General features: G+C 44.3%; 1 protein-coding gene across 8 annotated transcripts in view; it reads left to right on the top strand.

Moving 5' to 3' along the window:
- The window catches only part of ERI3 (ERI1 exoribonuclease family member 3), a 127612-nt gene that overhangs the window by 7275 nt on the left and 93938 nt on the right, over positions 1–26399 (top strand). For 4 of the 8 annotated variants that reach the window (XR_003420219.2, XM_027059388.2, XM_027059387.2 and 1 more), the window contains exons 3-4: positions 7043–7320; positions 25958–26074. Coding sequence is in view for 7 of the 8 variants with exons in the window: in XM_027059387.2 (XP_026915188.1) it covers positions 7043–7320; positions 25958–26074 (395 nt within the window). In the remaining variant the exon portion in view is untranslated. The remainder of the gene's footprint in view (positions 1–7042; positions 7321–25957; positions 26075–26399) is intronic. The other 4 variants (XM_027059392.2, XM_053213089.1, XM_027059391.2 and 1 more) reach the window with 2 other exon arrangements.

Below are 26399 nucleotides of genomic sequence, written 5' to 3'. Positions count from 1 at the left end.
TTCATTATTATAGTTATTGTTATTAAGAATGTATGGTAGAGAGGTGCCTGGTTGGCTTAGTTGGTAGGGCATGCAACTCTTGATCTTGGAGTCATGAGTTTGAGCCCCATGTTAGGTGTGGAGCCTACTTTAAAAAAAAAGAAAAGAAAAGAAAAAAAAAAGAATATGTAGTAGAGTCAGGATTTCAACCTAGACTTGTCTAATTCCAGTGTTTAAACAACCAGGCTGTGTGACTCCTTGTTTCTCTACCCCTATTTCCAAACAGGATATGGAAGGTTCTTAGTACCTCTCTTCTGGTGTCAGATGCTGTCTACAAGTGTGGGAGGTACTTAAAGGGATACGAGTACATACTATGCCCTTCCTCCATTTCTGTCCTATTTATGGTGTTTTAGGAAACAAACCTTTGCCCTTCTCATGTGCGTTGGATGTCACAACTGACTTGTAGGACTTTGCAAAGAAATGTTTCCCAGCTTTGGCCCCCTGAAGGAGTTGGCCCAAACTACTGGGTGTGGCTGGTAAGTTAGCAAACAACAGGCAAATCAGTCACTTCTTTTTATGAGCTGCCTTGAGCTGCTGAGATAGCTAATTGAAGAGGAGAGTAAGCCTCCTGTGGCCTGTGCCGTTGCCATCAGAATTTGGTGTTCCTGAAGGTCTCCAGGACTATAGTTACTATAGCTCTCCTGTTAATTTGGGGTTAGCAGCTTCTTCTGAGGTTGGGAATGGTCTCCCCAGCCCTGCTTTGGAGCAGAAGCAGCTGTAGCTACAGGCTGAGGGAGTGACAGGTTGTAGAGAGGAGGAGAGTGTTTTGTTGAGGTGAGGACCTAGCTTTACAGTTCTTGCTTCCATTCCACTTTGGTGCCATCAAAAGTGGTGTAGAGGTTCTAAGGCATGTCAAGCTTTGTTCTGCCTCAACCTGTAGCTTTCAGCAGACTAGACCAAGTCCTCAGGCCCTTGGTCTCCACTGTGAGACTGCAGAGAAGCTTGGGGGTTGGGCGGTGAGGCCTGTTCCTTGTGTTGGGGCATTGGTCTGAAACCCTGGTATGGGAGTTGGGAGCCTTGGGTTATGTTTTTGCTTCCTATGTGAGTCTTGGGCAGCCCTTTTCTCTTCCTGGAGCTCATTTTCCCTAGGTGGCTGTACTGTGTCTCCCATTAGGTTTTCTTTCACCTTGGACAATCTGTGATTTTCACAGAAAGTGCTCTGGCAGCAAAGATGCATTCATTAGATTGAAGATTGTGACTTTTGAAGGCAAGCAGTTTATTTATATTTTTCCCGGGCTATTTTTATCTGCCTAATACAGAGCCTGTGACTGAGCAGGTTCCAGACAGGTATTACCGTGTTCTCTGTTGATGCCTCTGTGACTCAGGTGCCTGAGCACTTGTGATACTAAAGGTCAGTTTGGGACAGGGACTTACCCTAGGACTAGGAACTGGGGAAGCTGCAGCTGTCTCAGGTGCTTGTAGTCAGCTGGACTCAAGAGTCTGCCTCTAGTGCCTTAGAGTTTCTCTGGAATGTACTCCTGCCTCCCAGTCTGGTTTTCGATGGAATGGATTGAATCCAGAGATGGTATAAGCCTATGTATACCCTCCTCAGAGATTCCAAATACAGGTGACCCTTGAACAACACAGGTTTGAACTGCACAGATCCACTTAACGGTAGATTTTTTTCCCCCATAAATACAGTACAGTACTGTAAATATATTTAAATATATTTTCTCTTCCTTACAGTTTTCTTAACATCTTTATCTTTATTGTATGAATACCATATAGATTACATATATAAAATATGCATTAGTCAACTGTTTATGTTATTGGTAAGGCTTCTGGTCAACTACTCTTCGTAGTTAAGTTTTTGGAGATTCAAAAGTTATAGGCAGATTTTCCACTGCGTGGGGGCAGGGGGAGTTGGTGCCCCCATCTCCTGTGTTGTTCAAAGATCAACTGTGTTTGCAGTTGGGGAGATGGGGTGGGAGTAGACCACATATTTCATGATAGCCTTCTCTACTTTCCTATCCCCTAGGTTCCTGTGGCCTGTGTATGTGGATGTTAAAGAATGGGCCCCCTCCCTTTGCTCTCTCTTCCCCCCTCAGTAATGGAAGGCTATAAAATGTCTATTTACCCAAGACACCAGAATGACTCCTCTGTGGTTCCACTAATCTGGTGATTTGGTGCTTCTCTGGTCTCTCAGGTAAATACAGATTGAGGCTTTTTATAAAGGCATATTATTTCCCTCATTAAATGTGTGTTTTGGCACATGCGTTATTTACCTGACCGACAGTAATGGCTGCAGAGGAGCCGTTGGTGTCTGTTGTGTAAATACTCTGCACAGAGACCATCCTCCAGGGGCTGTGGCGCAGACCTGTTTCTCCAAATCAGGCTGGCCCCATGGCAGTCCCTGTTTACCACTGTCCTGTCCCCATTGAGGGGCTGGTCCTTTCATTTTGAGGAGGGAATCATTTATTTTCCTCCTTGCCATAGGCTACTTACTACTTTTATTGCTAGGAGAAGAAAAAGGATGTCTGAGAATAAATGTGTTTAAATCTTGGTCTCTGATGAAAGATGGTATCAAATACATAGAATCATAAACTGATCTTTTGAGTTCTGCCCCTTGACTAGATACTCAAAGTCCCAATTGATGATACAAGTTACAAGCTTATACTCTACAAACTTGTGACTGAAGTATAAACACAGCAATAGGAAAGGGGAATCCCTAAGATGCCAGAGGGTGCAAGACAGATGGGATGCCTCTGCAGGGTGTGCAGGGGTGTTTCCTAAGAAGGCTCTAATGGTGGCAGGAGTGCCCAGTGAGGGGCCATTGAGTGGGAGCTCTTATCATGGAGACTTGATGCATTAAGGGCTGGCTTTTGCTGGCCTTCCTGCTGAAGGAGAGCATATAGCCTACCTTCCATGGGCAATGTGGAGAGATTGCACCCTCACATACAGTCTGTTCTCTCTCCCTCTTTTAAACCACATTGCAGCATATAGATTAAAATCATTTTTAAAAAGTCTCAAATAGGCCAAATTTACATAAAAGTTGGAGTTAGAGTACAAAGAATTTTTTGTGAAATTGCTTGACCGTTAATGCTGACCTAATGCCCCATCACCCTGAATGCTTTGAGTGTATTTCCTCCATGCAAGGACATTTTCTTACCTAACCACAATACAACCAGCAAAACCAGGAAATTAATATTGGTACCTTACCTCATTCTAATTGTCAAACCCCATTCCAGTTTGCCAATTGTCCCAGTAATGTTCTTTTGTAGCAAACTGATCCAGTTCAGAATGTACATTGCGTTTAGTTACCAAGTCCCTTTAACCTCCTTTAGACTTTGCTCAGTAAAAGTTCCTTTACATTCATAACCTTGATACTTTTGAAGATTACAGGCTAGTTATTGTGTAGACTGCCCTTCAATTAGGGTTTGTTGAATATTTTCTCATGATTAGACTTAGACTATGCATCTTTGACAGGAATATCACAGAAATGATGCTTTCTTCTCATTGCATCCTATCATGTGGTGCACTGTTTTCATTTATCCCACTATTGATAATGTTCATTTTGATCACTTGATTAAGGTGATGTCTGCCCGGTTTCTTCATTGTATACTTCCTTTTATGATTAATAAGCATTCTGTGAGGAGATAGTTTGAAACTATGTGAATATCCCTCATCAAACTTTAATTAGTTAATTAATTTGTGCTTTATAGACTCATGGTTTCCTTTTTAATTCAATGCAGTATCTATTAATATCATTATTTATTTGCCAGTAGGAGTCCCTTCAAGCTGGCCTCTGCATCCTTTTGATAAGTTGCCTTCATTCTTTGAGCATTTCCTTGCTTTTTGGCCCTAAAACAAGATGTTCCAGACTCATCTTGTACTTTCCCTGCCACAGAATCAACCATTTCTCCAAAGAGCTCTGGTTCTTCCAGAATGTTGTTTAGAAGGCAACTGGGTCCTAGATGTGCTCATTGCTGCTGGAGTGTTGCTGCTCCCTGGCCCTTCAGGAGACAGAGCTAAAAAATATATGTGTGTGTATATTTATATATTCATACTCATATTTACATTTAGCTTTATTCTTATGTGTTATATATGTCTGATACCATGAGTTCACACTGTTTCCTTCAATTTCAATTTGACACCTTGGATATTTTCCTCTTTCCCTACTTGAATTACATCCTCTAGCCATGAGAAACCTGGTTCTCATTACCCTTAATACACATCCTTCTTTGATCAATCCCTCTGTATGTAACCAGTCTCCCATTGTTGCCATTGCTCTTTCCCTCTCTTGACTGCCTCTTTTACCCTGCCCATGACTCCCTGCATCAGACTTGCCACCATCTCCTGACCCCTTGCCATGCCCTCCACACCCCACATGGGCTCTGACATGCTACATCACACCTTCCTGCCTCTGTATAGTTGCCTTCCTTACTCTGCTTGGGCTCTGATACCCCCCACCCTCACCCCAGACTCTTCTGCTCCCCCCACCTCAACTTGTAGATACCTGTCTTCCTCTGCCACAACTAATGGCTCTAAAACCATTAGATTGAATTTTTCAGGAAAGGAAGAGGAAGAGCTGCTCTTTGTTTCTTGACTCAAGTTGGACTTGGTTTTTAGAAGTAAGGGAAGTATGGAATCCAGTGATTACTGATATATGGAGGCCTGGTCTCCATTCTATTCTCAAGACTTGCTACAAGAAAAACTTGTTGATGTGGGTGAAATCAGGTGAGAAGGCAAGGCCTGCAGGCAAGAGGCTTTTGGTCATCAATGTGTTGTTCGTTGAAGGGATAGGACACAGACAGTATGATGTATGGGGGGTCTAGAGCATCCTGGGCATGCAGGAGATTTTGATGTTACTCTCTGAGATTGCCCTATGCATCATTGGATTTATAGGCCCCAAGTATGAGGATCTGGGCTTGGCCAGGTGGGCATAGCTCAATAGAGTGGTAACTCTAGTGGTAACTACTACTTACTAGTAGTAATACTAGTAGGCTAATATTTATTGAGCCCTTATGTGCCAGACAATGCTCTTAGTGCTTTACATCTGTCCTCTCATTTCATTCTCACTTGAGTAAGAGCTATTATATTTGTCATTTTACAGGTGAGGGTTTGAAGAACAGAGCTTGCCCAAGGTTCCATGGCAAATAAGTGGCTAAGCCAGGATTCAAACCTGGAAGCCCTACTTAATCACGATGCTTAATTGCCTATAGTATTTGGCAGATGGGGTCTGGTTGACTGTATATACTATATATACTATATATACATATTGCCAGACATTAGGACTCTCTAAAGTCCTTATCCCTAGTCTGACTTCAGGGAGTTAGAGAAGAGTTCTAAGGCTCTGAGGGACTTTGGATCCAAATTCTAATGCATAATCTGAGCAGACTGGTGTCTCCCATCTCAGCAAGGCCCCCAGTATTGTTCAGGGTAGGTGATGTGAAGTTATTTTGGATTCTGGCTTTCAAAGGGATATTGGCCTCCTTGGATTTCCAAGGGATTCTGTAGTGAAATCCAAGCTAGCCTTTGTCTACCCTGAGCTGAGGGGTTTGGACTGTGTTTTGGAAATGCTGTAAAGCCATGGTGTAAAGCAGGCACTGTGCTCTGTAGGACCACGGAGAACTTAAAATACTTTTCACTTTTCAGTCTTAGACCCTCTGAATCCTCATGGAATCTCACTACAGGGATGGGGAAATTGAGGACCCACACTAGCATGTCTCCTAATAAATATGCAGGCAAGTTATGGTAGGTCATTCAGTGAGTCAGGGGAGAGCCAGGAGGTGGAGTGATACTTGCCATTGTCCAGGCCCGCTCAGGTAGTAGTGACCTCATTGCTTCTGAGTATGCTCTGGACTTCACAGGCTACTGCCCCCTCAACCCTGCAGGAGGGGGCCAGTGCCCATTTGTAGCCTTTCAGAGGCAAGCTTTTGGCTCTATTAGAATGGGGCTTCAGAAGGCATAAACTATGGCCATTTCTGCATTGAGCAGTGAGATTTCTTGTTTGACTTTGAGGATTAAAGTTGAGGGAATTTGAATGTTGGGTGTAAGAGGGGTAAACACAAAATTTCTTCTTTGTTCCTTTTTATTTTAAGGAAGTTTGAGTTATTTGTGAGTAAAACTTAGACTTTGATTTTTATATTTAGTTAACCCTCTAAGGAACAGACATTCTGCAAATTTTAAGGGAAAACTTGAAAAGTGATTTGGATTTTTTTTTTTTTTTTGCACATGTTCACTCAGAAAACTTTACTAGACTTTTTTTTTTTTTAAGCAATGCTCCCATTACTGCCACATCTGGGTTTTCTCTTTTTCTTCCCTATTTAAAAAAAAAAAAAATCCCACAGTCATTCAGGGCCTCTAGTAGTGAGTATGTCTAAAGGCAGCAAATGTGAAGGCCTGAGGCTGTTGCCAGCTGTGCTCTCCAGGCGTCATTCATTCCCCCAGGGTGCCACTTACTGGTGTGGGGGCTGGGGAGCCACCAGCAAGCTCCCCTGTGATTGGCTGTGTTCCATTTCACCTTGGGAGAAGGGAGGAGGATATGTGGAGATGTGAGACACGCTGGAAGGCCAGGGGCAAATGGTTTGTAATGGAGCTGAGGAGGGAATCTTGGGCGTTTTCCACTGTTTGTCTGAGTCTCCTTAGCTCCCAGGACTGATTGTGCAGCTGGGTCACCTCATGTTACTTTGGGAATCTTAGCTCTATGTTAACTGTTGCCACCTGAGAAATGACCACAGAATTTTTCTCTCTCTTCTCTTTTGAACTTTAGAGCTCCGTTTAAAGATGAAGGCCAGCGTTGCAGGTTGTTTTGAGAATGATCTTGGAGACTCAGAGCTATCATAATGCTGCAGCGGCCAGTATTAGGGTCTTGAACTTCAGTAATAAATACTGTTGATTTAGAAAAGGGGCCCAGAAACACTGGGGAGTGGTTCATGTTGTGTGACTATTCCTGAAGACCAGATGGAACAGGGCCACAGTGGGAGGGGAGTAACCCAGGCTCTTTGTTCTTTTTTTTTTTCTCTTTCTTTTTTTTTTTTTTTTTAAACTTTCCTCCCCTAAGTTTTAGATGCTTCTGGATGTTCAATGCTAGCACCTTTACAGACTGGAGCAGCTCGATTTTCTTCATATTTACTTTCAAGAGCAAGAAAAGTGCTGGGCTCCCACTTATTTTCTCCCTGTGGTGTTCCGGAGTTCTGCTCCATATCCACCAGAAAACTGGCGGCCCACGGCTTTGGCGCATCCATGGCGGCAATGGTGCCCTTTCCTCCCCAGAGGTATCACTACTTTTTAGTGCTGGACTTTGAGGCCACGTGCGACAAGCCACAGATTCATCCTCAGGTAACTGTTGCATCATTGCTTCAGAAAAGGTGGGGTGGGCAAGGAGGGAGGGAGGATAGTCTTGCTTTCTGGGTTCCAGAGGAACTTTCTCATGTCTTCCTGGCTTTTAGCTACTCATCTGGAGTTCCTGCCTGGGAAACCAGACTTGGTTCAGGCATGCTAGGGTAAGGTAGACCTGAGAAGTCTCTGGAGAGAACTGGGCATATTGTTTCTCTCTGGTCTCAGCCTTTGGGAATCAAAATATTTCCTTTGGTCCCATCCTTTCTCTCTCCTTTCCCTTCCCTCCTTCCTTCTCCTGCTATTGCTGCATGTTCTTTTAAGGAATACTGTGGTAGTCAGCCTCAAGATGGCACCCGATGATCCTTGCCTCCTGATATTCATACCCTTGGTAGTTTCTCTCCCACACATCAGAGCTAGCCGCGTATAACCAATAGAACACAGTGGAAAGGACATTGTGTGATTTCTGAGGCTAAGCCATAAAAAGCACTATAGTTCACCTTGCTCTTTTGGATCGGTCACTCTGTAGGAAGCCAGCTGCCATGCATTGAGGACTCTCAAACAGCCTGTGGAGAGGCATGGGTGTACAGGAACTGAGGTTCTTAGCTAAAAACCAGTACCAGCTTGCCAGTCGTGTGTCTTGGTGCCGTCTTGGAAGTGAATCCACCAGCCCCAGTGGACATCTGACTTCAACCTCAGGAGAGACCCTGGGCCAGGCTGGTCAGCTGAGCCATTCCTGAATTCTTGGTTTGCAGAAACTGTGAGAGATAAGAAATGATTAGTGATGTTTTGAACCAATGAGTTTGGGGATGATGTGTTTTGCAGCATTAGATAACCTGAAGAAGTACAACTGTTGGTCTGTTAGGAAAATTTCTTTGCTTCCTTTTTTTTTCTTAGTCATCAACTGTGTTCAGAGACTTTTTACAAACTTTTAAGGTAATGCTACTAGGAAGCTTGGTTTAGCAGCAGAGAGGTACCTGTGCTTGCTGTTTGTTTTTGGGGAATGATTGGGAGCTGATGTGACAGTTCATTGTAGTGTGGGAACATTGAGTATGCCCAGCTCTAGGACTGTAACTCTTCCCTGTGGGGCTGGGCTATTAGGTGAGTAATTTTGGGATGTGTAGACATGTTAGTCTGGGAAAAGCTTTCAGTGGTAGGGTGGAGGGAGAAAAGGGGACTATAACATCAGGCACTTGGGAGACTGGAGGAGTGGGGTCCATTCAGAGATACTGGGTTCATTTCTCATGGTTGTTTTTTTTCCCATCAAGAGGTTCTATCTTTAGAATAGTAGATTATTTTCCATAAAGCAGATGCCACCACACTTTTACCTTCTTCTTTCTCTCTCCTCTTTCCTGTTCTACTGTCAAGTAGTGGTCTGTCTTTGGGAGTATGGGAATCAGGCCTGTGGAGGCTTGGGAAGACAGGAGCAGGATGAGGAGAATGTCCCGAGGGAAAGACCTTTGTATAAAAGGGAAGGAATGTGGTTTGGGTGCTACCTGAGCCACCCTTAACTTTTTTAGCGTCTTGCTCCTGCCCATGCTGTAGAGTCTTTTCTGCCTCCCCAAACTATTGGAAATTCTGTGGTGGGTGTGCCTGGGTGATGGGGTGGGAATTTGGGTTACATACGTTCTCTCAGGTTAGGAATCAGGGATCCGTATCCTAACATACCGTATTATTTCCCTTACTGATGTACATTCCAATTACTGAGTAAGCCCTAATGGGATGGGGGTCCAAAATCCAAGACATCCGTATTGCGTATGATTCATCCCTTTTCTGAACTCTCATGATCACTTGGCACTTCCTTTATGGCTTTTTCTGCGTTCTGCTTTCTGGCACATGCCTATGTATGTTTATTTCTGCATTTTTCAGTTAGATTATAAGCCCAGATAATTATGTAGCTCTGTTCTCTTGTCCTACAGAGGGTCCTGTCAATGTTGCTCAAGGTGAAGCCTGATTTATGCCTGAATTTGGTCTGTCAGTATCACCTTTCATCTCTCTTTCAAGGGCATTGTTCTACTTATTTATTTATTGCAATGCTGAAGATATAATGCAATACAGATTTAAATCCCACGTATCACCAACTTCCCACCCAGACTTAGGCACCACAGCCTTTCTGACCTAGGCTGAGGTAGGACTCCATGCCGTTTACCAGGATCTGGGCCTGATTAAAGATTATCTCCAGAATCAATGAAACCTGATGATGTGATTCCAAGGGCACTTAAAGAATTGGCTGCCCTGGTTCATTATTAGAAAGCATTAGCTGTTGCTTTAGAGAATTCAGAGAGAAGCATTTGCTGTCTTGCTTATCTTTAAAAGGGGAATACGAATGATCTTGGAAATTATAGACCCGTTAGTTTACTGTGATTCCAGAGAAGATACTTGACCTGATCGTCAGATAATCAATCAGCAAACAGCTAGAAGAGCATAGGGTACTGAGTAATAACTTACATGGGTTTACGAAGAAGAGCAAATCCTGTCAGATCAATCTAACTTCTTGCTGTGACATAGTGATGGATTTGAGTGGATCTGGGGTAAGTGATAAATGTAATGCATCTCTACTTCATTAAGCCTCCACAATGCTGTGATCAACAGGTAGGAAGGTGAGTTTGGGGCCAAGCAGCTCTGTTGGACTACCCATTGGGCCATTTTCAGGAAAGGAATGGGTAGTTCAGGAGTGATTTGAAACTTGTTGTTTGTGGCAGCTTAGAGCCTCTCTGTCTCTTAAAAAAAAATCTTCTATAAAGTTTGCAGGTAGCAGGATCCTGATAGGATTCAGGGAAATTTTGGAAGATGCAGTGGAGAAGGTTGACAGTCCTACATAGGACAGCATCCTTCCCCTGGGGTCATCCTTCTACTGAGGTCATCATTAGAGCCTCTGTGCCGTTTAGGTCTTTCAGTCAGCAGGGGCAGTGGAGAAATTGGAAAAGCTCAGGATAAGAGGGAAAACAAATCATTAGGGGCACAAAAATAGAACTTAGAAAATAAATAGAATATGGTTTGGGTGACTGATTTCTTGTCCAGACTAAATAAATTCATCATATGGGAAGTAGTTGTTCCAAGGAGTATAATAATAACTTGCTCCTCATTTTAATAAGGATTAAAAAAAAGAAATGTATTTATTTATTTTTTGTTTGTTTTTTAATGTTTATGCATTTATTTTGAGAGAGAAAGAGAGCGAGCAAGCACGAGTTGGGGAGGGATAGAGAGAGAGGGAGAGAGAGAATTCCAAGCAGACTCCACTCTGTCAGCGCTGAACGGACCCAGCACAATGCAAGGCTTGATCCCACAGACTGCAAGATCACAACCCAAGCAGAAATCAAGAGTTGGTTGCTCAACCAACTGAGCCACCCAGGCGCCCCAAAAAGAAATGAATTTAAATGGAAACCGGAAAGATTGAGATTTTGGATGCGAATGAAAATGAACTCTTTTTTTTTTTTTCAACGTTCATTTATTTTTTGGGACAGAGAGAGACAGAGCATGAACGGGGGAGGGGCAGAGAGAGAGGGAGACACAGAATCGGAAACAGGCTCCAGGCTCTGAGCCATCAGCCCAGAGCCTGACGCGGGGCTCGAACTCACGGACCGCGAGATCGTGACCTGGCTGAAGTCCGACGCTTAACCGACTGTGCCACCCAGGCGCCCCGAAAATGAACTCTTAACAAGAGACAGGAAAAGGACTAGAAGATGGGCTGCAAGTTGAATCAGCCCTCCCTAGTGTTCTTTCAGAATGGGCTACCCACTTGGCAGAGGCATTTTATGGGCAAGGGCTGCGTACCTCCTGGGGATGGGCTTGGGACTGAATCAGATCATCCCAGCTCTCCTCCTGCCTAGCTCCCAGTTGCTTTCAAATACTCGAGTCCTCTGCATTGTACATTTCTGATCCTTATGGGAGTGTGCCATTACCCCTTGGGGGTGGAAGAGGCAGAAACAAGTTTGGGGCCAGGATCTTTCTGGATGCTTGGCATGGGGTTCATTTTTCTGATCTGTCTCTGATCTTCAGAAGTCCCTGAATCAGCTTATTGGGACTGTCCTAAAGGAATGGCGTTGTGAAAACTAACAAGTGTAAGCTCTGTTATACTTGGGTGAGTAACAGTATTGGTTATAAACATGGTAAAACATCTGGTATTTTCCATTTATCATCATTTTTGCTGTTTATTCTTGCACTTTGTTCAGCTAGGTGAAACTGGAGTGGTCTGTTTGCCTGTAAAAGGCTTCACTTTCTGGTTTTTGCACTCTTTGTTTTACGTTTTGATTCAGATTAACATGATAGATATTGGCTGAATATGAGACTTTTACATTTGAAAACATTTTTTCACTTAAATGTTAATTTAGATGGTTTAAGTTGCTTTAGAGACTCTCAATTTGAGAAATACAATTCCTTTCTTGCTTTAGGAATCATTTCCTGATAGGGAAGTAGGTTTTTATCTGGTTTAGGAGAATCCTGACTCCTTTGTCCTGGCTAGCAGGAGTTCGTGTTGCTCATTTTGGTGTGGATGTGCATGGAATAATGGTGGTTGTGACACTAAGGCCCAGGAAGCAGCCTGAAAGCTTTGGTGGGATCTTTAATTGTCCATCTTTAACCTGGGGGCAGGTTCTTTCACCACCTTAGTATTTAGAAAGGAACAAAAGCAAATGTAAGTGAGGACAATGAGGTATAGGCCACAGCACAAGGAGAAAAGAAGTAACCCTCAGCTATCCGGATGGCCAAGGAGAAGGTAGCCCAGCTCTCCTTATCTGGGGAGCCATGTCCTAGCTGCTGCCTACCCTGCCTCACTGAGTGCCCTCTGGCTGGGCATCAGGTTCTGGGGTGTAGTCTTTTTTCTCACTAATCTGCAGCAGCCCTGCCGACTGTTTTCCTTCTCATCTGTATTCAAGTGCCCATAACTTGGGAGAAAAATGACCTTTGGGGTTGAGGTTTTCTAGTGTTTGGTCTTTGTCCACAGGGGCTTTTTTTTTTTTTTTTTTTTTAGGAAACCTTGAAGAAACTCCATCTGCATTTTGAGTTAGAACCATGAGTAAAGGAGTTTCTTTTTTATAGAAAATTGTCCAGATGCTGGGTTATTTGGGGAGGGTAGGGTGGGGGAAGTTTCATAGTGACAGGAGAAGGAATAATATAGAAGAGAGGCATTTGGAGGATTTCAGTATGACTTAGAGCTGGTACATCATTATTAGTCCTTTGTGAGAGAGACATTTTGGAAAACTTTACAGGAAATTGGTTAAGATCCCTACAAATCAAACTATATCGATTCCCTTCTTCTTTATTTAGGGCTGAAAGGCAGAATCCCCCTACCACCTACCCCCTCCCCCATCCAGTGTGCACACATGCACACCGCTCTTACCGTGTGCTACCTTGGTTCCTGTACACTCCCAAGTGGACAGAAAGGCAGTTCCCTAGAGAAAGAACCCACTCTTCCCTCCCCATTCACTTGTCCTAGTCACAGCCCCTCCAAGTAGGAGGGGTCTGGCCAGGGTTTTTATTGCGAGGGCCCAGTTGTTGGGTTGTGGTCCATCTGCCTGTGGCCCCAAGTCAGCCTGCATTTTTTTCTGTACAGACAGGCAAAGGCACTGACGCTATTCTTCTAAACTGGGAAATGAAATGCAAAACCGACGTTAATGTAACATTATGGTTGAGATTAAATGCACCAAAATCAGGAAATTCAAAGTTATGCTTCCCACAGCAACTATAACTCAGCCTCATCTGGCGTGTGTAGTATTTTGTGTTAGTGCGGATGGTGTTATATGTTAAGACATTAAAGTTAACACCATAAGCAGAGCACAAAATGCTTGAGGGGGCTGAGTTATGACGACTGTGTGAGCTGTAAGTGTTCTTGCACAGGCTCCCGACTCCTGGTATAATTTTTCCCTTGCCCATCAGACCAATTATTGCCTTTCTTTTTACTTATATCTCTGCTTTAACACGCCCTTCTTCCAGGGTCACCATAAATGAATTCCTCTATTGGTGGCCAGTGATGGTGGTAGGAATGGGACAGCCCACTAGGCCCTTTTGTCCCTTTTGTTGCTGCCTCCATAAAAATGGTGCTTTCCCCTCCATCTCCAAAAGCCCCCCCCCCCCCCCCCCCCCCGTTCACGGGCTGCTGTTTCCTGGTGGTCCCTCATAGGGACCCCCCCCCCCCCACCTCCCCGCTGTCCCTTTTCTTTGACTGTCACTGTAGCTCCTCACAACCACTCCCCGAATGGGAACAAGCATTTGCTGTGTTCAGGTTTTGGCCCTGTTGTAACTTCACGTGAGAGCTGAAGGGGCCCTTCTTTATTTGGAGCAGACATAGCAATGTAGAAGTAAAATATACATTCCAGGGAGTGGAGCACTGATGCATGGTGGTGCTGCCTTATGTGTTTGGCATAGCAGAGGTACAGATCGAAGTGGGTTTATTTGCTCTATTCAGACTGCTTCTCTATCTTCCTCAGGGTTTATACCTTCAAGCTGCTGTGGTGTGTAGTTAGGGCTATGGAGTTGCCTGGGAGTGGGACCAGGAACTTTCCTTGGGGAGCATTGGGTCATTGGTAACAAAATCACCACATAATTTAGTACAAATCAAGAAACCTCCCCCTAGCCTCTTATTATCCTGGTGGCCTCCCCAGGGCTGACACAGCTGTTGGAATGCAGATTTTGTTAGACACTGGGCTAAGGTTGGTGGGGAAGAGTTCTAAAGAATAGAGCCATTGATAAATGATGAATGAAATCAGGGACTGTAAATGAACAGTGACACTGAGCTGCCCTTTAATCAAGTAAGCAAAGGAATGGGGAGGACCTTATTCTCTGTAACTACCTTAGAGGCAATGCAAAGGCCTCTCTTTACTCTTGGGTTAGTAACTTCAAGCTCTGTATTAGATGCTGGGACATAGAAACAAGTAAGAAATGATTCCTACCCTCAAGGAGCTCATAGTCTAGGAGGGTAAACCTACATGTAACCACTGTTAAGTGTTTGATTACATCACGTAGGTAAGTACTTGGTGCAGTGGGGACTCAAAGAATGATCAACCCTGCTCACAATGTGGAGGAGAGGTCACATGGGCTTCATGTTAAGAGAAATTTAGGAGATATAAGAGGCCAAGTCGGCCTGTGGCCTCTCAGAACTTTTGCAGCAGGAATGAAAGAAGGTGCTCACAGAGTAAGCCACGATGAATTGGCCTAAGTCTGAAAAACTGACCTGGATTGCAGGGTCGTGTGTGGGAGTGCTGAAGATGAGGAAGAGGGAGAATGAAGACTTTGTACGTGGCAAATATTTCACTGTTTGGTTAGTAGGATTATCTGTATTGGTTATATGGTGCTTCTCACATTCAAGCTAGCAGGTCTTATTGGGATGTTGTGAGAGTGTAAAGGCCAGAAGAGGTTTGAGAGAATTTTAGCCAATAAAGTATGGGCCAAAAGGTAAGGGTCAGCATAAAAATATGTAAACTGAGAGAAAAAAAATACGTAAGCTGAGGCCCTGAATCATTGTCAGGGGAAGCTAATCCAACTGCTATTGAAGGTAGCACAGGGTTGGGCTACTTGGCCTTTTGGGGGAAGCAAGGGCTGGAGAATGACATGGCACCTCCCTCTGACCTCCAAAAGTATTGGCAGTTTGGATTTGGATCTGCTAGACATCCCTTGGGAAGACCCACCTTCCATAGACCATGGAGGTTTAGACCCTTCAAACAGATAAAGAGCTGGCTGACTAACATTGAGGGATGAGATGGAAGGATTAATGAAGAAATAGACCTGGGTGACAAGAGAAGATGTGCTAGAGCAGAGGTGACTGGAGGGCATAAGGTTGTAGGGGGTGGTGAGCTCTCCCTCTGAGCAGCAGCAACAGATACACAGCCATAGAAAAAAAGCAGGTAGTGGAGATGTGAAATCCAGGGTAAGTCCATAGGCTTCACTTCTCTCTGCCTCCATCCTGTCTTGTTTTTCTTCTCCCCCAATATTGATTACATTTCTTGCTTTGTAGACTGATCCCAGTTGTTTGACATGAGGAAACTGATATTAGGAGATGCCTTTTCCATCTCTTTGTCTTGTTGGGGAAAAGGATCCTGCATCATTTTGATTAAGATGCCATTGGGGTAACTATTTTTTATTCTCTTATCCTGGGTGTTCACAATACTTAAAAAAACCCCACAGCTATACATTTATGTGATGAGTTTTGAGCTCTAGCTGTGAAAATTGAGTCTTAGCCTAAAAGCCTGAAACAAGAGTATTCCCAGATTGACACTAGCTCCCCAGCCTGGCAGGTCTGCAGCAGAAGGGTGAGCAGGCTGGAACAGGCAGAGAAGGGTTTGTGTGTTTAGAGTGCTGCCACGGGCAAAGCCCTGTTAGGTGCTGAGAGAATCAGAAAGAAGGTAAGTAGACTCTGGAGGGAGAGACAAACATCAGCAAAGCTTTTAATTTGATGTACACGTACCTTGGAATAGGTTGCTGTTTTGGTCCTATCCCTGTATGTAGTGGCTAATGGGAGATCTTGGTCTGTGGGCAGCAAAACAGATCTGTTACATGAGCAGTGCAGTTCTGTTCCAGTGCTGTGGTATCTAGTATCCAGTGGTAGTATCTGGTAGTACCTGTTCCAGTGCTATGGTATCCAGTGCTGAGTATCTAGTCCTAGGGAGGCCCTTTTAGCCAAGGTTTGGTCTAAAGTCTAAATGCTGGCAGAAGTTCTTATGTGGAGATGCTGATGTTGCTGAAAGGAAAGGAGCGTACCAAGTCCGCTGGGAGGCAAAGTTGGTGAGCCAGAAGAGGAAGTGTGAAGGTGTTGTTGAATGGAATAGAAGAAACAGATGTTGCAAGCCAGGGTTCATGGGAATGGAGTGAAAGTGTTCTAAGGGGTTAAAAATGGACGTGGGGAACCTGATTAGGAGGCGTTATTTGTTTTTTTTTTATTATTTATTTATTTTTAAAATTTTTTTTTTCAACGTTTATTTATTTTTGGGACAGAGAGAGACAGAGCATGAACGGGGGAGGGGCAGAGAGAGAGGGAGACACAGAATCGGAAACAGGCTCCAGGCTCTGAGCCATCAGCCCAGAGCCTGACGCGGGGCTCCAACTCACGGACCGCGAGATCGTGACCTGGCCGAAGTCGGACGCTTAACCGACTGCGCCACCCAGGGATCCCTGGGAGGCGTTATTTGAAAGTGATGTTAGTAGGTTAGACTAAGGCAGTGATGGTAGGGATGGAGAGAAGAAATTATGTGTTGTAGCTTTTAGATGTGCTGGGGGGAAAATGAGCTTGAGAACCATGCTTTGAAGTAGCTTGTAGCTCATTTGGATACTGGTGGGCTCCTAGGAGTCAGTGGTACTAAGAGATTTGGCAAGGGTAAAGATGGAACCTATGATTGTTGTAAATGGGGTGCTCTGAACTGAAGATCTATACTAAGGAGATCTGATAAGGTGAGTTCTGTAGTGGTGATATAAGTAGGATCTTTTAAAAAAATTTTTTTTTAACGTTTATTTATTTTTGAGAGAGACAGAGTGTGAGTGGGGGAGGGGCAGAGAGAAAGGGAGACCAAAGCCAGAGCAGCCTCCAGGGTCTGAGCAAGTGGTCAGCACAGAGCCTGACTCAAGGCTCGAGCTCACAAACTGTGAGATCATGACCTGAGCCAAAGTCGGACGCTTAACCAACTGAGCCAGTAGGATCTTTTTGATCCTTGTTTTGGTCCTACCTAAGGGAGGTAGGTAGTAATGATTAGGTAATTGGATGATAACCGGAAAGAAAGCTTGGAACCTTGTTCTCCAAAAGTGTGATAGAACTGAGAGCCACGGCTTAAGAGTGTGGTGTTTGGAAATGGAGTCCAGGGACTCTGTCTGCATTGTTGACAGGTTTTTTTTGTTTTGTTTTGTTTTCCCCAGTGCTAGTAGCATTTGAATGAAAGGCCAACTAATAGACTGGAAGGGATTGGTAGTTAGTTGGAGATGGCGGAACTAGGGACTGAAGAATGGCATATGAAACATGCCATTTTGATCAGGTATACTTTCACTAGAAAGGTAAGTGATTAGAGAAACAAGGCCAGGGTAGGCCTTAAAAGGAAGTTCATGGTAGTTGGTTGATGTTGGTAAGGAATCCTTAGCGTGGTGCTTCAGGATCTTGTGAGAATTGACTGTGATCCTGTTCCAGATCTGTGGGCCAAAGTTAGGTCTTTCTCAAGAAGTCTTCATAGGAGAAGTATCCAGTCCTGCTTTTTGATTCATTTGGACAGAAGGAAGGTAATTTTCTGGAGAGCGTAGTGTGAGTGCTCTGTGGGTAGCTGATGCCCCGATCTTGACAATATTTGTCAAGGGAGCAAGCATTGTCATGAAAGAAGACCTCTTGCTGGTTCCCTAACAGAGAGGTGCCAACTTCCTCAATAAAGTTCTGGGATGTGACATGCCAATTTTTCTCCCCTGGATTGTGGCAGCAAGGAGAATGAAGTTTCTGATGGCAAGAACCAGGAGTAGTTGGGAGTTCTAAAGGGCTTGTCCCAGGTGCTTGAAAGTGGGCCAACTAAGGGTTTGATGTGAGAAAGGAACTGACACCTGTGGCTCAGATTCTCACTTGGTCAGTATATCTGTGATCAGGAGGTAGTTTCATAAATGTTCTAGACTATATCTTTGTTATTCAAAGTGTGGTCTAACAGCCAGCAGCATCCTCATCATCTAGGAGCTTGTTAGAAATGCTTGTTAGAAATATCAGGCCCTAATCCAGCACTAAATACAATCTGTAATTTGACAAGAGTTTTGGATAACTTGAAGTCTGAGAAACACTGCTCTAGTCTAAACCAATGGTTCTCAAACTTTAGCAATCAGAATCACCTGGAAAGCTGGCCACAGATTGCTGGCCCCACCCTCAGGGTTTCTGATCCAGAGTCTGGGCCAGAGGCCAGGAATTTGCATTTCTGATAAACTCCCAAGTGAGGGGATGCTCCCTGTGAGGGAACAGGCTTTGAGAACCACTGACCTCCCTAGCTTTTTCGTCTGTAAAATAAGACAGTGATTCCTGCCTGCCTTACAGAGATATAGGATCAAATGAGCCAATGTGTGAGAAAAGTATTCAGTTCATCGTAGGCAGGATGTCAATCTGTGTATTGCTTGCTCCATGGTCAGTGATTTTAAAAATCTGTCATGCCAGCACAACTGTTTCCCTGTCCTGGCTTCTGGCCAGCAGCAATGGTCAGAGAACAGGAAATCTGTGAAGCACCCCATGAGAATACAGCCTTCTGTGGAGAGACTAGTAGTCCCTTCAGGAGCGGGTCCTCCTGAAGCCCAGTCAGCTTCTCAGGTCTCCTACCCAAGTTGCCTACCAGAGCCTCTGTCTGGTGAGGCAGCCTGGTCCTGTCTTGATCACCTGTTATCCCAGGGTAGTGGATCTTTAGTGCAGTATTTGTGCTGATTGGGAAAATGTCCTTTGTCTAACCAAGCCTCTGATTTTATCTTGTGATACTGAGTACATTACATGACTTTCCCTCACCTTACTGGTTGATTAAATGAACAGGCATTGGGTGCATGTGGCCAAGTCCCATAATGTGTACTCTGGACCTCCAGAGGGAGGGAAACTAAGGTAGAGGTTCTTCTGATAAGAAGTAATATAGCATAATGGTTCAGAGCATAGAATGATCCAGAGCTGGACTCTGGATTTGAGCCTAGACTCCACCACCTACTAATGGTATGACTTGCCTTGGGCAAGTTAGTTGTACTTTTTATGCCTCAGTTGCCCTGTTGCCAAAAAGGGGTTAATAGCACCAATCTTGGGGTGCCTGGGTGGCTCCATCGGTTAAACATGCTACTCTTGATTGCGGCTCAGGTCATGATCTCAGGGTTTGTGAGTTCAAGCCCTGCATTGGGCTCTCTGCTGTCGGTGCAGAGCCTGCTTTGGATCCTCTTTCTCCCTCTCTGCCCCTCCGCCACTCATACTCTTTTTCTCACTCTCTCAAAAACAAACAAACATTTAAAAATTTATGAAAAAATATATATTAGCACCAGTCTCAGGACTGTTGGGAGGATGAGATATAGGTGCTTAGAACAGTGCCTGGCATGTAATAGCTATAGGAGTTAGCTCTTACAAGTAGAATTAGCACTAGTAGTATTCTTACTCATGGCTTCATTGCAAGGTATTGGGGAATAGCGGGTGGCTGGGAAGCAGGCCCTGCTTTGGGAAGCATAGAGAAAGCCTTTAGGCCCTCTATCAACATAGTAGGTAGAGCTTAGGCACCACCCAGAGAGACTTTTTTTTCCTCCACTGGAATGGTAAGTTAGACTTGAGACTTTCCATTTCCATGACTTCCCTTAGTGCTGCCTCTGGTGGGCCTCTCCTGCGTACAACCCCAAGATTTGCTTCAATTAATTTTATGACAAATACGTATACAGGTAGCTACAAAGAAATCGTTTGGTCGTTTGCTGCCCTAAAGGGTCAGCTTCACAGAGGCCACTAATATCTGCAGTTATTTACAATTGAGTATGTAAAAATGCTTGAACTGGGGCTGATCCACAATCATATAAGGTAGACACATAGATGCACACTACTGGGTGAAGATGCAGTTTTGAAAACTTTTGGTCTCAATTTATTGTATTATTTTTTTTTTTTAATTCAGATTTCAATAAAAGCAAATTATACATCACTCTGCACACTCCCCCCCCCCCCCCCCAATAAAGAATAGCAGTGTCTATTTTCAGCCTCTTTTCTACATTTTAATTGCTTTGGGGTCTATGGGGATAGTGAAAAGGGACATGTGGGTGAAAAATCAGCCTTTTAAAGCTCTGATTTTTTACCCTTCCTTGTCCTGAAACTTCGAGCATCAGCTCTCATCTGTCAAAGTGTAAATCAGCAATTAAAACCCAAACAGCCAAATGCCAAAGATGACCTGAAGCACAAAGCAACTGACAAACAAGTCCGGACAAATCGACGGGTAATTTATAAGCTTTGCCCTAAAATCTAATTATTTGGCAATTCGAATTTGCAGCCAGCCAGGGCTCGGCAATAAATTTAACCCGCCATAAATTATTTAGGAGCAGGCTGTGGTGTAAATCAAAACCACGAGTGTTTGTTTAAGAAATAAGCTCCTTGTGCATAAAATGTCTTTTTTTTCCCCCCAAGGGAGAAACTGTTAAGCAAACCGTGCCCTGTTCGTTGCCCAGTGCAGCCCTCACTTCCCCCTCTCAACTTCTCCTCTTCCCTGTGGCCAGGAGGTACCTTGATCCCTTGGAGGAAAGCCTGCCTTTGCATGGGATTTGTAGCCCAAAACGAAGTATTTGCATAAAACTCATGATTTTGCCACATACTGCTTTTTCTACCTCGTGGTGTGATGTTGCTTTTGGATTTATCAAACCTTTCTGTGCACATTCTGGAATTTTCTTCATAGGATAGAGGGAAGGTATAGATTAGTTGTTACCATTTCTAAATCGAAGGAATGCCAGTTCCTAGGTTGAGAGGAGGAAGCCATGAGAAATGATCTGCTGATTCCCTTATTTCAGACAGGACCATAGAACCATCAGCTCAGGCAAAGGAGAACTTGTGCTTTGAAAAAAAAAAAAAAAAGGTCTGTAAGAACACTACACTATTAAAACTTCTGTCCCATTGTCAAGAAATTCCAGCAGTCCAACCTAAGTCCCTTCTGCTTAAAATCCTTCTGTTGTTGTTCTATCTTCAAATACAATCTTATCACTGAGGACACTTTAGTTGAAGGGAATTTGAATACCCTGAAAGCAACCTACACACTTATTTCTTGTAATCTACTGATTGTAGGTGTGAAATTTCATTTGAACCACTATTGCAGTTTTGTCCTGAGACAAATATTTACTTGGTGCTTCCTTTTTATGTGTCTTCCCTCCCCTTAAAAAAACAAAGAAAGGTTTGCTGTTGTCATTTTATTGAGGGAGACAGCGGATACAGTAGGTTTGAAACCATGGATACTTTCAAAAATCCAAATTCTGAGGCTTCTGTCTTGAGTTGTCAAGTTGTGGCTAGTTCCCATCCACCATCAGCAGACCAGCTCTTTGAATCTATCATGCTCTACCTTTGGACAACCTAGTGGTGCAGGTAGCTTGTGGACAGTGTAGGGTGACTAGCTATTCCAGTTTTAGCTCTGAAAGTTCTGTGTTCCAGGAAACCCTTGGTCTGGACAGACAGAAAACTGAGACATTGGTGGTTTGTAGCAGTTAAGGGAGGATGGGAGGCCACTTAAAGATGAGAGACAGGAAATGCTTTGGGGTGTTCTCTGTCTGGATTTGAATCCTCACTCCACCACCTACCATGTTTGTCACCTTCAGTAGATCACATCACCTCCCTGGTCCCGTGGAGAGCTTTGTAAAAGCAGAGATCTCTGTTAGAGCCGTGTGCTTGGCTTTTATCTTGCTGTTTATCCTCCCTTTTCACATGTTACTTACCAAAAGTGGAGAGAGCGAGGTTTGCATGCGAGAACAGAGCTTGTGCTGGCGAAGCAAACCTAGGGCTCCTGGCTCCCCCACTCCCCGAACCCCGAGCATAGCACCGTCTGCATCACTGCAGTTGCAGTGGAGCCTATGCAGCAGCGGTCCTCTAGGACTCTCTGCCCACATAGTCCATGGTCTCTTGTAACTTGAGAGCAGCCTCTCTTCCTAGGAGACAGACCAAGCTCACTAAAGACAACCTTTCAGACTGGAAGAATCAGCTCTTGACCCTTCAGATTTTGAAAGCTGTGAGTCCTGTTCTAAGTCTTATTTCCCCATTTGGAGTCCCAGCTCTGCCCCTCACAAAGTGTGAAGCCTTGAGCAAGAGACCACCTCTTTTTTGGGCCTTAGTTTATCTGTAAAACAGGGATCATAACAATTGTTGTTAAGAGGTTTCAATGAGGTCGTTCCTGTTAAGCATTTAGCAGAGTGTCTGCCATGTAGCAAACAACAAATGGAAGGAATGAAATGATTCCATTTCCCAAGTGTCCCGAGGGTGTTGGAGCCAGCTCCTCTCTACCCCTTGCCCAGACTCCAAGCACCTCAGAGAGAGGAGCCACATCTTCTTGTATTTGTCTCTATGTCCACACCCAGCCCCTGCCTGGTAAATAGTAGGTGCTTAATAGTGTTGGTTTATGAGCTGCTGCTGCTGCTGCTATGACCTATCTTCCAGGATTAATAAGGGTAAGATAAAGAAAATGTATTTGCAAGTATACTATAAATTGAAAGTCCTAATGCTCAGTATGTCCCTCCACTAAGATACTTAGCATAGTGCATTCTTCATTATTTGTTCAGTGTCTTTTCTGCTCACTAGTCTGTGCACCTCTTCAAAGCAGAGATACATCTCTCTGAATCCCACTGCAACACCTGTACAGTGCCCTGCACACAGTAGGTGCTACTCAGGTAGTTTAATTGAATGTAAATGACATACAGTTGTAAGGAATTGTGGAACTATTCTTAGGGGAAGAATAAAGGAGTGGTAAATACATACTGGTTCTTTCCTTCCTGATGCTACCTCCACACAAACAGACACTCATCTACTCCTAAAAACTTTTTCCCAGGGTAATGAGGAGATGGAGGGAAAAGGAGAGGCAGGAATAACAGTGTCTTTATCAGAGCAATTGCCTCCAGAAGCTAGTACTTGGGCACATCTTCATAAGCTCCTGGGTTGGAAGTTACTAAACCTATAACTTTAGCATTCCCTTTCTGATCATTATGAGCTAAAAACTGTTGAAGTGTTTGACATGCCCCAGGTGCACTGGCTGCAGAGTCATGTCAACTTAGTAGAGATTAGAGTTCCGCTCTCCTAAATGGACTGTTGGTGCCAGTATTTTGAGGTTCTGGGCTTGGTTGGGCAATCTTGGGAGGTAAGAAGTACCTAAGTGAGAGCCTTTCTGCTGACTCCTCATGGGGTCTTCTATCTCTCAGCTTCTCTTTGCATCCTCATTGGCTTAAATGAATATGCCTATGTGCAAGGTCATTGTTGCAATAGCTGATGGTGCTGAGAAAGGGCCTGTGCAAAGTCATGTTCTGAGATTGGCTCTTGAAAGTCCCTCTTCTTGGTCTTAGGAGGAAGGCCTGGCTGATGGGCTAGTAACACTGGGCAGGTGTATTTATGATAGGTCCAATCCACCAAGTCCCTGGCCCCCAGGCATTTCAGGGATCTACTCTTCTTTTTGCTTGGAGTCTAGACTGGCTTGTTCCTCCTATCTGGGAGGGTGATCCTGAGTGTGAGCACAGGTTGGCTCCATTTCCCTAGGGGCAAGGAAGCCAGCAGCAGGACAGTTTGAAGACAGAGGTGCAGTGGGGAAACCCAAAGGCTAAGTTTTCAGAGAATCTACTGGGGATGCTGACTTGGTGCTAGTCAAAGCAGGAGCTGAAGCGCTTACTATTTTATAATAAATACTAATGAAATTCTAGATCTATAATAACATTTCAGATATCTGAAACAAACCATGTGCTTGTAAAAAAGTGGAAAGAGATCAACTTTAAGCCATAAATTCTTGGTAATAGAGGGTTTTTTTTCTATTTATGTTTGATAGATATTTTTGTTTCCAGAGGAATGTCAACTCCTAATTTCATAATGTATCATGGGCTTAAGAAAATTGAATTTAATAAAAGCCAGAGATGAATGGCATCCTTAAAGGTCCCAACACTTGTCTTTATTAGCAGGACAAACTGCAGGTCTCCAAACACTGCTTCTCTCCAAATGAAAGTTTAAATGAAAAGTACAGTTGTGTCACAGGTTAAATTTCATTGTGGGCCCAGCTAACATTGTTAGTGAGGAGCTGGCTGTATTTGTTTCTTTAGACACCAGGGCAGCCAAACTCACCAGGCTGTGGAGCCCCTGTTGGGGAAGTGCTGCTCCCACACAGTGGGAGGATAGATCAGAAATCCGGGTGTCAGATGAGCCCCACCTCAGAGTTAGCGCTTGGAAATCTTTGATTTCTGATTTTTCAGGGGGACCAATGTGTATTTTGCTTGTATGTGTGCCTCAGTTTTATTTTTTAGCACGAAATTCTCCTCTACCATCTCTGCTTAGTAGTGCTTTGTGAGGAATGAGAGAGGCCCAGGGAATTGGGATGAGTACCCCCCTCTCTTCGAGTTGGGAGGAAAGATACCACCTAATCTGAGCAGCAGCTAGGGCCTCCTTGCTGTGCCCCCTCTGCCTCAGCCTTGCTGCCCTTCCTATCTCCAGGGGCTCCTGTTAGCTTCCCCATCTTTGGGGATCAGCGCGGGGAGACCAGGCAAGCAGAACCTTTGAATTTCTCTGTTATGAAATCTGACTGCCTTGATTTGGTCTCCAGTCCTGCTTTTATGTGTTGGATAAAAATAGATGCTTTAAAAACAAGCGTGGTGGTATTAAGTGTGTTTGAGGAAGAGGCTACCTGGCTGCCCTGGGATATCAAGGAGATCGGCCATTTCTTCCATCTTCCATCTCGTCCTTGTCCTGCATGCAGTCAGGTGTCCACAGCTTCTGTGCTGCTCCTCCAGGCTGTCCCCGGAAAGAACCAGTTTGCCTTGATTTTAGTGATATGAGAAAGGTCTCCTCCAAAACTGGGGACCTGGGGTAGGGATGCTGCTGGAGCTGACTGCTGGGGCCACGGAGGGGGCAAAGCTCCCCTTCTCTCTCTGCAGTGGAGGTCTTTTCCACATGCTAATTTTACTTGGAGGATTTTGCTTTTTATTTATTTTTTTTATTATTTCCTATTTGTCTCTTCCAGATGTTTTCAGGGCAGTTTTTTTGTGTTGTAAACTAATTCCATTCATGTTTTAAAAATTTATGAAAGCGCTAATAAAAATGTCAAAGTGGTAAAAATGTTAGCTTTTCCTCTGCTTTGATTAAATTTTGCAAACTGTTTTTGAATATTAAAAAGCAATAATTTTTTTTATTCTCTCTCCTCGCTTTCCCTCTTCTCTCTGGTGCGTGTGTGCTCTCCTGCCCTCTCCCCCCTCTGGTGCATTCCTCCCTTCCCAGGAGCGATGTATGAGGCGTGCTGCACAGCCAGCGTTCTGCAAGCCTGTTTGCACACCAGGACCTTGGTGCTGTGCATCTCTATTAAATAACGGAGACAAATTAATCTTAGAGACACCAAACAAATTGTCACTCCTCCTCCTTCTCTTCCATTACGTTCCAGTGGACTGGGAAGGGCTGGCTAAGTGATTGGGGGGAGCAGGCTGGGGGAGGGTGTACTGCCTGAAAGAAAGGTGGGAGGCACTAGCTCCTATTACTCTTACTCAGTTTTCTTCTTCTCTTTAGTATCCCCTTTGGCTTTATTTATTATTTATCTTTTCTTTTTTTTTTTTTTTTTTTTTAATGAATGAAGAAACTCATCGGTTCTGCTTAAATTTAAATGTAGAGGGCTGTGATTGGTCTTGTGGCTGGAGATCCAGGCCCATCCAGGGCAGAGGCCTGGGCAAGGGGGAGGAGTGGGGCTACTTTCATGGGCTCCAGTGAACAGGCCTCTGGCAGAGAACCAGTTGGGGAAACTGGGGCAGCTTATACTACTGTCTTCTTTCCCCTTTCCAGAGACAGTAGGGATGGGGCATGTGTCTAGTCCTGGCCACCTGTGAGGGTGTTAACAGTGGGAAGTTTAGAATAAGAACTGAGCTGGCACCATTACACTCAGTCTTGGGTCTGGCCTGGCAGGAGCTAATGAGTCCAAAACATTCCCTCATTCTTGACTCTGAGTTATGAAATGGTTGGTTAAAAAAACGTATTCTTCTTTTTTTTTCTGTATCTTTGCCATTCCAGGAAATTATCGAGTTCCCCATCCTGAAGCTAAATGGTCGAACCATGGAGATTGAGTCTACCTTTCACATGTATGTCCAGCCCGTAGTCCATCCACAGCTTACTCCCTTCTGTACAGAGGTAAGGGCCCTGGAGCTGGGCAGCAGGGGCTGCTGGGGCAGGAGCTTATGGGTCACTGGTGCTCTGTACATGCCGCTTAGGGACAGCTTAAGTTTTATCAGTGGCTAAGGCAGGTGCATATTGGATTCAGCAGTTTTTATAAAGTCTGCCACTCCACTTGCACAACTGTGGTCATTGGGGACCCAAGGAGGGCACAATCTATCCCAGCTTCCCTAATATTTTCTCTTCCTTATCATCCCTACTCCTCCTGGTGTTGAGGCATTTGGAGTGGTATGCCACTCTAGGGTGGTGCTTTTGGGATTCAACTTTTTTTTTTTTTAATTTT

This window comes from Acinonyx jubatus, chromosome C1 (assembly GCF_027475565.1).
Source record: "Acinonyx jubatus isolate Ajub_Pintada_27869175 chromosome C1, VMU_Ajub_asm_v1.0, whole genome shotgun sequence".
In the NCBI taxonomy this organism is placed as follows: Eukaryota; Metazoa; Chordata; class Mammalia; order Carnivora; family Felidae; genus Acinonyx; species Acinonyx jubatus.
The sequence above is the reverse complement of the archived record's forward strand: the minus strand, read 5'-3'. Positions and strand labels throughout refer to the sequence as shown.